Source organism: Caretta caretta, chromosome 4 (genome assembly GCF_965140235.1).
Source record: "Caretta caretta isolate rCarCar2 chromosome 4, rCarCar1.hap1, whole genome shotgun sequence".
NCBI lineage: Eukaryota > Metazoa > Chordata > Testudines > Cheloniidae > Caretta > Caretta caretta.
In genome coordinates, this window is record NC_134209.1 from 106,641,323 (window position 1) to 106,657,534 (window position 16,212).

The 16,212-nt window shown below is 41.5% G+C and overlaps 1 protein-coding gene across 2 annotated transcripts in view; it reads left to right on the plus strand.

The window, feature by feature from the left end:
- BEND4 (BEN domain containing 4) overlaps positions 1 to 16,212 on the plus strand; it is a 35,253-nt gene that overhangs the window by 7,466 nt on the left and 11,575 nt on the right. For both annotated transcript variants that reach the window (XM_048848475.2, XM_048848476.2), the window contains exons 2-3: positions 995 to 1,561; positions 15,540 to 15,631. In XM_048848475.2, coding sequence (XP_048704432.1) covers positions 995 to 1,561; positions 15,540 to 15,631 — 659 coding nt within the window. The remainder of the gene's footprint in view (positions 1 to 994; positions 1,562 to 15,539; positions 15,632 to 16,212) is intronic.

A 16,212-nucleotide genomic window follows, 5' to 3' on the forward strand; every position in this document is an offset into this window, starting at 1 on the left:
TATTTAAGGGAGACTAACATCTCTAGATTCAGGAATGAGTCAAGTGCTCACGCTTGAATCAGTGGAATCTGGACATATTCAGAGGAGGAGATGCAAGGTCTAAGCACAAAACTAAACACAGCAAGGAACAACTCATGCTTGGAAGGTTTGGTGGGAAGTGGGGAGCATAGAGCACAAAAATTAAGTAAGTATCTACATCTAATGGCAGAAGTGAAAGTGAGCTGGTACAGCATACCAGTAAGGAGTGGCCGCCGGTACCGGCCCGTACACAGCTGACATTAAAGCGCTGCCACAGAAGTGCTTTAACATCGCTGCCCCCCACTCCCCGGCCAAAGCTACCGACAAGAGGGGCAAAAGGGGCAGCTGCCCCAGGGTGTGGCAATTTAAAAGGGCGTGGGGCTCCTGGCCACTGCTGCTACCACAGCAGCAGCTGTAGCCCCAGGTCCTTTTAATCGCTGCTGGAGCCGCAGGCAGCGCAGGCTGGGCAGCATGGAAGGGCTGGCTTGGGGAAACTGACTCCCAGCCCCGCCTTTTCTGAGGGGGGGGGCGGAGCCAGGCCCCTGTACTGGTAAGTCTTATCTTACTTTCACCCCTGTCTCACAGCTTGTTTTGCTACAAGACAAATATTTATTTGGCCTTACACCTGTAACAAATTGTATGAAATGTATTTTCTTCCTCATTTTCTTGTCTTAGTCACTGCTTAGTGTAGTACTCTTTCAAAGGGATTATCATCCCAATGCACTCCTGATTAACAGCAAGGTCACCAGGGTACTCTCAGAATAGAAGCAAAGTAAGGATGATTTTAAATCGCAAATGTTACCAAAGTATTAGAGTGGGAAACAATTTTAATATGTTCAAAATACAATGTAAACAGCTCTAAATCATTAGTGTGTGTGTGTGTGTGTGTGTGTGAGTGAGAGAGACAAAGACTAGCTAGTACTGTCTGACATCTTTTGCTTGAGTTTGCTGTGATTCATCTTTTCTTCTGTTTCAGAGAGTCGTATGATTCTGGATGCCTTTGCCCAACAGTGCAGCCGGGTTCTTAATCTTTTAAATTGTGGTGGAAAACTACTGGACAACAATCACTCTCAGTCCATGATTTCTTGTGTAAAGCAGGAAAGCACAAGCTATAGTGAAAGACAAGAGCAGTGTCAGCTGGGGAAAATGGTCCATAGTCAGACGTCAGACAATTTAGACGTAGAAATGCAGTATATTCAAAAGAAACAACAAACCTCAGCCTTTCTGAGGGTTTTTACTGATTCCCTTCAAAACTATTTGCTTTCTGGGAGCTTTGCATCCCAGAACACCTCATCAGTAAATGATTTTGGCCATTTGGCAGATGTGGATCCACTTTCAACCTCTCCAGTACACACTTTAGGTGGATGGACATCCCCAGCAACTTCTGAGTCCCATGGTCACCCATCATCATCTACACTTCCAGAGGAGGAAGAGGATGAGGAGGAGGAGGGATACTGTCCCCGATGTCAAGAGCTAGAGCAGGAGGTAATTTCACTACAACAAGAAAATGAGGAACTCCGGAGAAAACTGGAAAGCATTCCAGGTAAATATTCCCAGGCCATGTACTATTTTATTTATGTTATCCAATTTACTTTATGTAATATACTGTACCTAGATTATAGTATTAAAACTAGTTTTTAAAAGGGTATATTAGGGGTTTCATTAGCACTTACCAAAAGAGAGGAACTCGTGTTAAGGCTCCAACCGTAACTTCCACAGTTGTGCCAGCTATTACACTTAATTTTGCATCATATACTATATTATCTGCTGATTAAGTCTGGCAGTTCATATGGACATTTGACACGTTGTGAGTTCTAGATAGAATGTAATCATAACTCTGAATTTGCTTAGTTTGGGGGGTATTTAAGTCATTGTAAGTAGGTTGTCGTGGTACTTTAAAATACATGCTTTCATATTGCTGGCCTCTGCTGTTATTTAAATGGCGATTATAATTTGCAAACCTATTTTCCTCTTTTCTTAAAAGGACATATTCAAAGGTCACACATGTCCATCTTTTCAACAAAGTGGATACAAAATTTAAGTTGATCTTTATCCTCCTAAAAACACACTTAAGCCATCAAACTTAAACATTCCCCCCAACTCTTCCCACACATCTCCAGGAAGAGCATGGGAAAAGAGAGTGTCTTTGCAATATGCCCTGAAAGTTGAACTCTGTCAGACCAAAGCAGGGAGAAAGAGGCCAATATATGTTCCACAGTAGAAAATCCCCCACTGAAGACACTCTCCACGCTTTTTTAAACCTTGGGGCTATTAGCACTTGAGATCAGCTGAGGTGTTTGAGCTGTGGTATCACATAAGAATATAGTATCTTGAATCCAAGCCCTTTAGACCTTAAATATAGGTTAAAAACCAAAACCTTGAGTAGTACCAGAAACAAATAGGAAGCTAGTGAAGACTAAAGGACACATGTAACATGCTCCTTTTTGGACACACATAAAACTAGTGAATTGCAGTATTCTGCATTTGCTAAAGGTTTTGAAAGTTCTTCAGGTGTAGCCCCATATAGAGCACATAACAGTAATCCACCACAGACATGAGAAAGGCATGGATAACTGTAGAGGGCTGCACCTGAAGAAAAAAATATCACAGCCTGCTAGCCAAGCACAAATGAAAAAAGTACCTTTGGCCTCCGGTTGTTTGAACATCCTGATGAAGATCCAAAAGACTCCAAGTTACAAATCTGAACAAGCTCTCAAGGTCAGTGAGCTCTCAGCAAGTGTGACCATACTGCCTGGAGGGGCCACACTGAGAATGCCTACTCAAGACAAATTGCAAGGAATAGGGCAGACAATTCCAAAAACAGGTGGTCTATTCTATAATTAGATTCACCAACTCAGCAACAAAACAGCTTCTGTAATACCACACTTGTTATCAAGAAGCCAAAATACAGTTCCCTTTAAACCTGGAGACCTCAGGCTTGAGACTTGGACTTTCTCTGTCAAAGTTTAAGCAGATCTGGGATGAAAAGGATCAGGCCTGAAGCTTCTTTTGTACTTTAAGGCCAATGGATAAAAGCCTCTCGACAGCAATGGTCCTAGCAGGCCTTCCTTAGATGAAGGATGGATAATGCATATTGTTGCTTTGAAGCGAATCTCTGTTTCCTAGGCATACACTGCTAACTATTTGTATTCTTTAGCATAAGACAATTAACCATTCAAACAGGTCACAGGAGGTTTGCTATGTGGAATTATGAGGTTCAAAGGGAAATGAAGGACAATAATATTATTAACACCTAAGTCCCATCTAAAGGATATCCCCTTTTGATTTCTGAATCAATAGAATACAGTAATCAAACACTGAGACAGGAACAGAATTTTAGCATCTACAAGGTAATTAGATCACATTGTGTTTACCTATATCTTGTTAGAAGTTTAACAAAATATACTTAATATCTACCCTTTGATTCTCTAACAATACAGCATACATATTAAGGATCCCTAGTCTATTTAACATGATTTTGATACACAGGGCCATTCCTTGCCGATAGTCACCATTTCAATGTTCTAATATATCCGTAAGTGTTGCTTCCAGGTCACCCAGCCTGCTGGTTGCTTAACCCTCACTGGCTCAGCGTTGCAGCTAGTTACTGGCAAATCTGATCAGCTACATCGGGGTGGCCAACCTGTGGCTCCAGAGCCACATGCAGCTCTTCAGAGGTTAATATGCGGCTTCTTGCATAAGCACCAACTCCGGGGCTGAAGCTACAGGCGCCAACTTTCCAATGTGCTGCAGGGTGCTCACTGCTCAACCCCTGGCTCTGCCCCAGGCCCCAGCCCCACTCCACTCCTTCCCCCAGGGGGAAGCCCTTGCTCCCCCCTCCTCCCCCCAAGCCTCCTGCACACCACAAAACAGCCGATCGCGGTGGGCGGGAGGTGCAGGGATGGAGGGTCAGGTGCTGATCGGCAGTGCTGCTGGCAGGTAGGAGACACTGGGGGTGGAAAGAGAAGCTGACGGGGGGCTGCTGATGTGTTACGGTGGCTCTTTGGCAATGCACATTGTTAAATTCTGGCTCCTTCTCAGGCTCAGGTTGGCCACCCCTGAGCTACACTCTCCAGGTTGGATGAGCCAGAAACAGTAGTACAGGAGAAATTCCAAAGGCAATGCAGCTTACACTGTCTCTCAATATCTAGTAACAGCTTCATATGCCACATTGGGTAGGAGGGATGACAAGATTGAACTCAGGTACACAACAACAAGAGAGAATCCTCACTGCAAAGCTCACAATACTACCTGTAAGGTCATAGATTCATAGAGTTTAAGGCTAGAAAAAGATCAGATCATTTAGTCTGATCTCCTGGGTATCACAGAGGCTATTACATTTCATTCAGTTACCTCAGCATTGAGCCTAATAAATTCTTGTCTTTGACTAAAGCATAACTTGCATTTGGCTAAAGCATATTTTACAGAGAGGCATCTCGTCCGGATCCAAAGACGTCAAGAGACAGAATCTACCACCTCCCTTGATAGTTTGTTGTAGGTTAATCACCCTCACTGTTTAAAAAATGTGCCTAATTTACTTGAATTTGCGTGGCTTCCGCTGCCAGACATTAGTTATTGCTATGCCCTTCAGTACCCAGTATTTTCTTCCCCAAGCATCAAACTCTCCTCTCCACCTCTCACTCTTCTTTTTGAGAAGCTAAACAGATGGATCACTTTAAATCTCACTGAAAGGCAGTTTCTTCAGCCCTCAAAATATTTCTGTGGCTCTTGTCTGCACCCTCTCCATTTTTCAACATCCTTTTTAAAATGTTGACACCAGAACTGGACACAGTATTCCAGTGTCACACACACACAGTAAAATAACCTCCCTACTCCCCTGTCTATACCACCAAGAATTGCATTAGCCCTTTTTGCCAACGCATTGCACTCGGCACTCATGTTGAGTTGCTTGTCTACCATGACCCCTAAATCCTTTTGAGAGTCATTGCTTTCCAATATACAGGCCCGCTCTCTCTCATTCTGCAGATGTGATCTGCATTCCTTGTTCCTAGATATAACTTTGCATTTGACTGTATTAAAAACACATTTTGTTTGAATGGGACCAAGTTATTAAGTGATCCAGATCACTGTATGACTGCCCTGCCCTCATAAAAATTTGGCAGAGTGGTAAATGATGTCATCCACAAATGTTATCAGCCTTGATTTTATATTTACTTCCAAATTATTGAAGAAAATATTGAATAGTGTCAGGCCTCGTATTGATTCCTGCAGAAGTCATTAGAAACATGCCCTTCGCTGAGGATTCCTCATTGATAACTACTTTTTGAGATCTGTCACTTATCAGTTCTTAATCCATTTCTTGTGAGCTCGGATATTTTATAAAGACTATTTTTTAATTGGAATGTTGTATGGTACTAAGTCAAATTCTCTACAAATATCCAAGCATATTACATTGACAAAGTTACCTTTATCAACCAAAAACTTGTAATCTTATCAAATGTTGAAATCAGATTTGTTTTGACAACACCTATTTTCCATAAAACCATGTTGGCTGGCTTTAATTTTTTCCTATCCTTAGTTCTTAATTAAATCTCATTTAATTTTCCATTATTTTGTCCTGGATTGGTGTCAGGCTAACTTGCCTATAGTTACCTGAGTCATCTGGCTTGCTTTTCTTATTTTAAAAAATAATTAGAGTCACTCAAGTGTAGTTCTTTATAGTCCTACCAGAGATGGTAGGCATATCAGAAACACCTTATCTATGATCTATCAAAGGCTACTGAATCTAGAATAAATGTGCATGGATAGATCATTAGCATTTAATCAACAGAAGATCAACAGATAAAACCAGCACTGTCTGCATAACATACATAGGCCTAAAATCAAAATGACAAGAGTCAGTGAAATCCAAGGACTTTGGGTACTGCTACAGTTGCTTTGCTACCATGGAGGACACGAGTCCACATTGTAGGCTAAAGCGCCTCAAAAGTTCCAAAGGCGCCAAGGAATGAGTCTGCTTAAAGATCAAATAGAGAGGAGGTCTCATTTGTTGTCCCACATTCTGACTACACTCCACTGTGGTTCTGCCAGCACAGAGGCTGACTGACTAGTCTGAATCAGTGTGATCTTCTCCACAGACTAGTTAGCAAATTCACAGCATGAGACACTCGTCTGTGCATCTGAGCAGACAACTCTGATCAGCAGAAGTTTTTTGGGTGGTGAATCAAGACTTTGCAGGGTTTATTAGGGAACCAAGGAAACCATCGCAAGATTCAATAATTCTTTGTGACAGTATTATACTGTAACAACCCTCCGCCCCCACCAGTGCTCCAAATTTTTTCTTTACTGTTTCATTTGTTGCAGGCAGTCTGTGTACCATGGTGACCTGTTAGAGTAACGCAGATGAAGAGATGGTTTAAGGGGACACTATGTCAGGACAGGGGCCGTTATAATGTCCTATCAGATCACTAAAAGAGTGCTTATCCGACTGCACACTTTATTCCTTCAATGCTTTATGGAGCCGAACTGGTTCTGTTAACCTCCAAAGACAGACCAATACAATACATTTTTTTGAAGTAGGCTTGAATGGTCTGTCCTCAAAATGGACTATGACACTCCTGGTGGCAACATTATAAATAAAAGATAAATGCAACAGTCTGCTCCTTCTCCTCTTCTATAGCGGTCTCAGAACAATTCTCTCCCTTTCTTTCAGATAGTGAGTATTTTCTACTTTTTGGTATGCAACCTCCACCCCGCCCATGTAGCATCAAGGAGAGTTTGCATTGTGAAAATGGATGCGGCAGCACATTGTTAACAAGAGCTATGCAAAACAACATTTGCACTGCTGACAAAAAACAGGGGTGGGGGCGGGTTTTCTGGAGATATACAAAAGCAATGAAGTGGTTACTTTGGTAGAATTTTTACAGAGGAAAAACTATACCTGGAACATTTATATACAGATGGGAAAAAATTAAGACTTTCTGCCACCAACTCCTCTCCTCCACCCACTACGTTGTTGTTTCAGAGGTCCCCAGTCTAGTGGCATCCTTTCACCTTGTGGTGTGCCCAAGAGAGTCAGTCATAGGTAGACTGCCTGAAAGCATGTTATGAAACATGCTATTTGTTCACCAAGTCGTTGAGGGCATACAGAATGGGGCAAGGTACTACCTGTAGGTAAGATTTACTAATGTATATGGCTAAAACTGAGACGATTACAATGGTAAAATGGACAACTTATTTGTGAAGCTCTGAAAAGCCTATTATCAAATATTTGTTCCCATGTAGGTACTTAATCTAGCAAAGGCAGAACACAATCCAATGGGTGGAAGTTGAAGTTAGGCAAATTCAGGACTGAAAAATAAGACATTAACAGAGAGTAATTAACCACAAGAACAATGTACCAAGAGTTGTGATGGATCATTGGCAAGTTTTAAAGCAAAATTGGATGTTTTATCTAAAAGATGTGCTCTAGTCCAATCACAAAAGATGTGCTCTAGTCCAATCACAGCTACTGGATTTGAGTCAGGAATTAATTCAGGGAAGTCCTGTGGCCTATGTTATGCAGGAGGTCAGACTAGAATAGATCCATGTACAACCTGGATCTGAGGCACGATATACATTAAGTGCCCCAGCGATTCAGTTCTTACATAGAGTTTCACAAATTGTGAATGCCTCACAGCTTTAATAATAATCCACACACTGCTTCCATTCTAACTGTGACCAAAAGGGAGGTGGCATTACTAAGTGGTTAAAGAAGAGGTCTGGGAGTCAAGAGATCAGGGTTCTCTTCCTGGCTTTGGCTTGCTGTGTGACCTGGGGCAAACCACTCAGCATGCGCATGTGTGAAAGTGATACAAGGCAATTTATGGGCAGAGAGTTTTCGGGAGGCACCACAGTGATAACCATCTTCTTTTGCCCAGCCACAGAAAATACTCCAGTTATTTCTTCATGGGGGAGTGGATGAAGAAATTTAAAAAGGTTGGGGACTAACAAGAGAAGTTGTGCGCAAAAGCCAGAGGGTGAGCAGGGTAGATTGGGCAGCCACAGAAGATATGAAAAATAAGTTTTTTCATTGCTGTTTTTTTTTTAAAGCCTTGATGTTCACTTTGAACCACTGTCTCGGTTTCTGTTGACGCTTTGAACATTTTAATCTGATCTCTCCACTCCTGATCAGCTTTCCAGCTTCAAAGTGTGAAGTCATTTTACTAAGCAAACCTTGATTTAAATTAATGAGTGTTTTGCAAGGACTAGTGTGTCAGAATATCCTTTGACTTTGTGGGGTATAGCTGCTCTCAGCTTTGCTTTGCAACTTCATGGTTGTTTTAGTTTACCAAAACAATCTGTTCCAAATACACAAGTTCTTACACCATATACTCCTATTACTATACGTGCTACAGTAACTTCTGCTGCTGTGGGCCTTATTAACCTTTGTTTGCATGACTAAATTCTATGGAAAGTTGCTGTGGGAGAGTTTTTGTTGCAAGCCATGGAAATCAGAGCAAAATTTGTAAAAAAAAAAAAAAAAAAGTGATGGATCAACCTTGCTAGAAAAAAGTCCCTTTGGAGAATTGCCCCCACAAAAAGTAAATTTGAGGTATAATTCCTAATCTTCTAGTTAAACTTATAGTAGCTACTTCCCCTCTCTACCTAGTCATCTTTATCAGCTCAAGGTTCCTTATTATTCATTAGCAATATAAATGTGTAAGGAGGTTTATAGAGAGTGCTCCTGCCCTGAAGATCTTACAGTCTAAATGGAGATGTAAAGGCTAAGGGGAGGGGACAGCCAGTCAGTAGGGAAAAAAAGAGAAGAGGACAAGAGTGACAACAAGAGCAAGAAGGGGTTTTCAGATACAGGAGCCACCTAGAAAGCAACAGTAGGACATGGACATTTCAAGTTAGGGGACGCTTTGCCACCAGTCCTCCTGGGTCTCTCTGGTAGCATAGGGCTTTTGACTGCCACTGTAGGTCAATTAGTCTGATCTTCTGCCCCTTTCCTGTTGATGTTGATTCCCCTACTCTGTATTAAACTTTCTACATGCTGTTCTCGGTAAAGTGTGCTGTTTTCTTATTCATTCATCCATCAAATTGCAAAAATACCAAATTGTCAGCAGTTTTGAAAACAAACATGAAAACCACAAATTCCTGGCAGATATACAGCTTTTTTCCCCTCTACTGCTGTAACCTCTGGGTCCTCTCATCACCTTTTCTCCACCTCACTGCACCCCATCACTTTTCTTCACAAGCTGACACATGCAGCTCCAGCCATCTTTCAGCTTCTCTCTGCTTCATGGGCCCTTTCCTGTCTACCCCAGATCCCTTTGAATCTCAGCTCCAAGATCTGCATTATTCTGCGAATTCAAGTTGTTAGTGAAATGTGTTTTTGGACAAAAATAATACAATCCATGTTATTCAGAGTATTTGTCCAAATATATCAGGGTGAAAAGCAACTCAGTTTATAGGACCAAAAATCTGTACTACCATGTACTTTCTAAATAGGGGGGTTATAAACATTGTTCATTACATCTTTGACAGTCAAGTCCCAATTCAGACATACCCTAAAATAAACTTAAAATGTCTTAAAATGAAGACTCTCTCTAAGTCCAGCAAACAAGGACACCAGTCACTTGCAAAATACATTCGAATCCAAAGATGGAATAGAGAAATCTCTTTCGGGAATAAGATCTAAATGAAGGTACTGTTGATTTTGTGTCGGCAGTATTTAAAAAGATAGACAGTACCATATGATGGGAGGCATAAAATGGCAATAATGCCATATATCATTTGAACCTGAATGGCAGAGGAACACCAGTTAAATGTTCAGCACTGTAATACTCATTGTAACTGAAACAAGTCTTCACCAATAGGCATCAATGATGCGTATATGTGCGTGTGTGCACAAAATCTTTTTAGAGTAGATTTTTTTCCCCCAATTACTCTCATCCTGTGGTCAATGGGCCAGCCAACTACTCTTTAAAAATGTGAAAACAACACAGTCAAAACCATCATAAGCAGTGCCCAAAACATTTTGTGCAACATAAGAAAACAAACTAATACAGCTAGTTCCTTAGAGTAGCAGCAAAGTCTTATTACTTTGATCAATAAACAGTGAAGTTCCAACATCACCTTTTGCATATCCTGTTTCCACAAAGCTTGTCTACTTCTCGGTCATCCTGGGAGTTTTGCTGAAGATACTAAAAATATATGTATCACCCAGTTCTCTCAATTTACATTTAGTTTCTTCAAAAATCCTTCTGCTCTTCTACTAGGTCTGGCCCATAGTCAGGAAGAAGTCGGATATTTACCAGAGAGTTTATTTCTCTGGGTTGCCTTGCCACCTTTAGGACTTCCTCCATATCATTGACATTGCACATTACATCAAGCTGGTAAATAAAGACAGTTGATCTTTCATCTTCCTAATGAGCAAGAAAATTAGAATTACAACATCGCAGAAGCTAGCAGACCCCCCCAGTGTCTCCTTTAAATGGGAATTCATCCCAGCCCACATATTCATTGCAGATGTTAAATCATGGCAACCAACTGTAGCTTCTATGGTAGCTTCTCTCCCATTGGGTATAGTAAGTAGGGGTCCCTGCTGTTAATCCATCATTCATAGTGGATAGTTTCTTAAACCTGCAAAAGATCATATCTTTAGGTTATGACTTTTTTAACTCCCAGAGATTTAATTATTTTTAATTAGACTGATTTAAGTGATTCTTTACACTCTCAGTTGGAAACCCCAAGCCGTAGTAAAGTAACTCTTGGTGTGGGGAGTTTAGAGAAAATGGCTCCACTTTCAGCAAAGGGAGTGGTTAAAGGCATACCATTAGAGTCCTAAAAGAATGCCCAGATAACTTAAAATTGAACTGCGGATGCAAAACTAAAGCTTTGAATTTTGGTGTTCCCACTGCGCTACTGTGCTTTTTAGAGCTTTGTAAACCTTTGGGCTTTGCTTTCTGAACCAGCATAACTAAGCAAGGAACCTTGGCTTTGGGAGTACCATCTGGCAGTTGAGAAGTCGGGGAAGTGAAAGGCTGTTTGTCCCACAGTACCAGCAAGATATATGATGGTTTTAGTAGTTATAATATGCCCCAACCATTTTAACAATATTAACATCCAATTTGGGACCAAAAGCAGTTCCACCTTTATGAAAAATGAAGAATTTGTGTGTGTTTATAAACATGAGCTTCAGCCACTTGCTTTCATATTTCTGGCAGGTAATGGGAAAGCACCAGCATAGCATCAGCTGAGTTTCATTAAAAAGATCTAGAACTGCATATTATCAGCCTACTGATGACACCACAGTCCAAACGGGTTCATTGGCTGCCCCCATAGCCTTACATACATACACACACTAAATAAGAGGCATAAATACAACCCTACATAACTTCCGGAGAGATCCCTCAGAAGAGATGTGCAATCCAGCACTGCACATGCATGCGCGTGCACGTGCACACACACACACACACACACCCTCCCTCCAATAAATAGAAATGGAAACTCAAATGAGATCCCATCCACCTTGCTAAGGTCCCACATTGGTTCTACATAAATTCACTCAATGGTATCAAATGCTGCTAACTGCTGTAAGAGATTCAACAGGACCACCTGATCCTTTCCCTTTGCTAACAGGAGATAATAAGCCAGAGAAATAAATTCAGTCTCCATTCTCCATCCAATCCGGAATCCTAATGTATAGGGATCAAGAATTTCCATGACTTCCAAATGCCACACTGGCTTTGTCAACACCACCTCCTCAGTAAGCTTGCAAAATAAGATTGGGCAATATTTACCAAGATCTTCAGTAGCAAGAGACGGTCATTTGAGTAGGGGCTCCGAACAGTTATTCAGCTGGATCCAGGTAGCATCTACCTTCTCCTTTATAAAATACTGGCAATCAGCAATAATTGACCTCTTCCTGCTTGATTTCACCTCCTGTCAGAATCATAGGCCCAACAGACAAGTCACATGAGATTTCCAGTCAATGTTGAAGAGCTCTATCTAGATATTTACACTGATCCCATCACCAGAGCATCTGAGTGCCAGAGAGTTGTCATCTTCATGGATATTAAGGTTGCCCAGGACAGTTATTCTCAGTGATTTCAGCAACAGTCTAGATAATTTGTTCATCTTGTCTAGGAACTCAGCAGGGAAGCTCTGCACAGCTGTTCCCAATTTAACCCTGTCCTGAGAATCTAATGAAATGAACAGATACAAAATAAATATTTTTGTAGTGAAACATTTTCTGCTTGCAGTCAGATGGAAGTAGCACAGATACAGCATCTCCCTTATCCTCTCCACTCATCCTAAACCAAAATGTCCATTTGGAAAGCACTTTTTTTAAACCATCCAGGCCTTGCTACATTGTCCGGCCAGGATTTCAGGCCTTATACAGGATTACATCATGGATGATGGTGGCTTTATTAGCCATTTAGTTTGCATGGAATGGTATGAGCTGAAGGAGTAAGTCCCCATCAACTGAAGCCTGTCCTTCTAAGATAAGACCCCAAACAAGGCCTTTAGGATAGAGAAATGTAATCCACTTTGCTATTGTCTAGAACAGGGGTTCTCAGAACAAATTTTTTGGTGGCCTCAGTAGCCACCAGCAAGAGTTGGTGGCTGCTCTCACTTTTTCCCAAAATACTTAATTACCTTTAGGAAAAAACAAATAAATATGCACATACTAGCTAGCAATGAATAAATTACAATGATTTTGATGTGTGTAAGTCTGTTGTGAAAAGTGATATTAACAAACATACAAGTATCACTTTTCACAGCAGACATACTCAGCCCTGGCAAGCCTAGGGACAAATTAAGCCCCAGATAGGAGGTTGGGGGAGGCAGCAGGGGCCAGGGAAGCAGCAGGGGGCTGGAGCCTGAAGCCCCAGAGCCTGAAGCCCCATGGCTAGGGGACGGAGCCTAGGGATGGAGCCCAAAGCCCCACGGCCAGAGCCTTCCACCCTGCCAGCCCAGGGCTGAAGCCCAAAGCCTGAGCCCCACCACCCTGGGAAGGTGGGGAACTCACGGACTGCCTGCTTCTCCAGTGTTGTGCCCCTGGTGTCTCCAGAGGGGGGCAGGGCCCAACCCCTGCTGGTGGCTCCAGCAACCAACACCAAGGCGGTGCATCCAGGAGCAACAGGGAGGGGGAGATGCCCCTACTTTACTCCATCAATCACAGTCCAGGAGGCTGTGGTTGCCAGAAAAGCCCCCAGTGGCCACAGGCAGCCACGGTGGCCGCATTTGAGAAACGCTGGTCTAAAGAAAGGATTCCTCATGTCTCAGCTCCTCAGGCCCATCCCACAGGGATTGGAGAACACGAGTCCTCCCTTTTTCCTTACCCAACCTCTGGCAGCAATGCACAACCATCTCAGCCACCTTAGCAGGGGTGTAGGAACTCCACGGGCAGAGTGCAAATGCTCCATAAATCACCATCTCTCTTCCTCCCTCCTTCCCTAAAAGGAAACACCAGACCCTTTCTAACAATACAAACAAACCAGTCCCAAAAGATCACCACATTAAACCTGGAAGCCTCACCTAGGTAAAAATAAAATCCCATAGAGGGGGCTTCCCTTACAGTGCCCATCAAACCCACACCCAAATAGTGTGTCTAACACACATCTCCAATTGCCATAGAGTCAGTGCTTCATCCCAGTCAGATAGGGAGGTTGCTGAACCTCCCTTTTCCCTTACCAAGCAGGTTGTGTTGGGAATTCACAAATAATGTAAGGAGAGATCCCCAGAAACCACCTCATCCCGCCAAGCAACCCAACCACCTTTTTAAAAACACCCCGTGTCATTTTCCCTTCCCCTGCAACTAGCCTTCACATACACAAAAATAAACCTTCTCTACCACTTTGTCCTCCAGATATCCAGAGCCTCCTAATTCTCTCAAGTTAACATCAGACTTCCTTGTTCAGTTCTGAGGTGATGAGTGGACTATTTAGAGTGCATTTAAAGATCAACTACAATGTTTTCGTAACAATTTTTTCTCAGCTTCATCAATATGCTACACTCCAGTAGCCAGACTGAAAAGGTCCTTCAGCACATTTGTTAAATTAATATTCTCAAAAGCCCTTTGGAGCCTAGCTATGGTGGGGGCATTCAGCATATTACCAAAGTTGAAACAATTTCATGAAGTTATTTGCATGTCAACTAAGTGTCATGTAGTTACTTTAATTTCTTACAAAGATCTTGGTAACTAGCAAGAATGGACCAGTAGAAATTTCCTCATAAATAATCATCCACCTTTTCTTGTTCAGTTACTTCAACAATATTGATCTGTATTCACCACACTCCACTACTCTCTGTTAGCACACCAGCATAGTACCTCAGAAGGAAGTCAGAAATTGAGCCGATAGAAAGCTAGCTTTCTAAAATTGCCGCTATATCACATAACTTTATAAGAAAATATGGGGTAGGCAAGACAAATTGAAGCTCGAATAAGTGTGTGGGAGCTCTAAGAAACCCAGCACAAAGTACAATTATGTCTTCCTTCAGAAGGTCAGAGCCCACAGAGACATCAAACTGGGGCCAAGATTTTCAGGAATGAACAAGGACATCAGAGCTTCAGTTCTGGGGTGTCTGGCTTGTGACACTTTGAAAGGACCTGATTTTAAGAAAGTGCTAAGTACACTTGTCTCACGTTGGACAACCAAAAATAGAGCCATACAAAATCACTCGTAACTTCTGAAAATCTTGCTTTGGACTGTTAGCCAAAGCTACAAAGACTTAAGTATTTTACCACTGTTATAAGAACAATCCCGACAAAACTGATTAAATACATACCATTTTGTATGTATTTAGTGTTACAGAAGTCAAGCATAATGCTATTAGTTTAATTCTCCTACAATGATTCAAGGTCAGGAATAAAGCATTGTATCTCAAAAATACTTCAGAGTTAATCAGGGATGTGGCAGAATCTGCTTAAGAGAGACCCATAATTGAATCAGACCTAATTAACCCATCACCTCTGGAGAAGAGATTAGGATGGTGATACCACAACTGAAATGGATGAGTGTGTTTGGTGGGGGGAGGGAAGAGAGATCAGACTGTTTCCATAATGCCTGGTTTTGTGACAAATTTAGGAAAGAAAAAACCCAATGTTTATGTATTATTAAATGTGCATACTGTAATGAGTCTGCAGTTTCAGACATATTCCAGCATGTTTACATGTTAATACTGAATGTATGATTTAAGTCCAAGAAATGTTTTCTCCCTGATGTGGTTTGGGCTGTTTACAGGGTGCAGAGTTTTTTTTCCATTGTCATTGCTGCTGACCTAATTCAGACTTGTAAGAGTTATATTCTTTAAATGGAAAACCTTTGAAAAGTAGTGGGCAGAAAATAGAAAAGAATCCTCAGATACCTCAACACACGCAAAAATACATCAGCTGTTATATATTTGTTGAATGAAATGGCTGCACAAACCAAAAGGAGGGACATTTCCAATTGTAAATAAATATTATAGGCATTCACAACGGAGAGAGACCACTGCTTAACTTAAGCTTGCTGTTTTATTTTGTGCTAGACAGCTAATATACAGTAATTGCAATTTGTTTCATGCAGTGCCCTGCCAGACTGTTTTAGATTATTTGAAGACTGTACTTCAGCATCACAACCAACTTATGATACCACAGCCAACAGACCATCCGTCAGAGGTAGTATGTGATGAACATGAGATATATATACTTCCGTTTGAAATTTCATTCAAAAGAAATGTGTAGGTCAATAAATCAGTAGGTACTGGAAGATTACATTTACTAGTAAAAATATATATAAAATCCAGCATTAAACTCATTTCCAACATGCAACAAGTTTTTGGATTTACATAACCCTAAGAATGATGGAATAGTGCCACTACTAATTTAATCCAAACCTGCTCCATCCAGCGATGTTCCCTTCCGCCCATACACACTACACTTGTAACATAATGGATTGGTTTTCTCTGATCTTTCCTCAGGCAGAGATATCTCCATTAAAGTCAGACTTAAGATGGTTGAAATTGAAAGGTGGTTATCAGACTTCCTTCATATCTCAAACAATCCCACTTTGGGGTCATATCTCAAACAATCCCACAATCCCAATTACAGACTTTGTTCTCTAGAGTGTCTCTGGTGTTTCTGATAGATTCAAAACAAAAGGATGGACATTATAAATGCTTGTCACTAAGTTTGGGGGGGAAGGGAGAGTTAAAATAAGGTTTTTGGTGTTGAAAGGTACTGTATTGAAAACCCTGGAG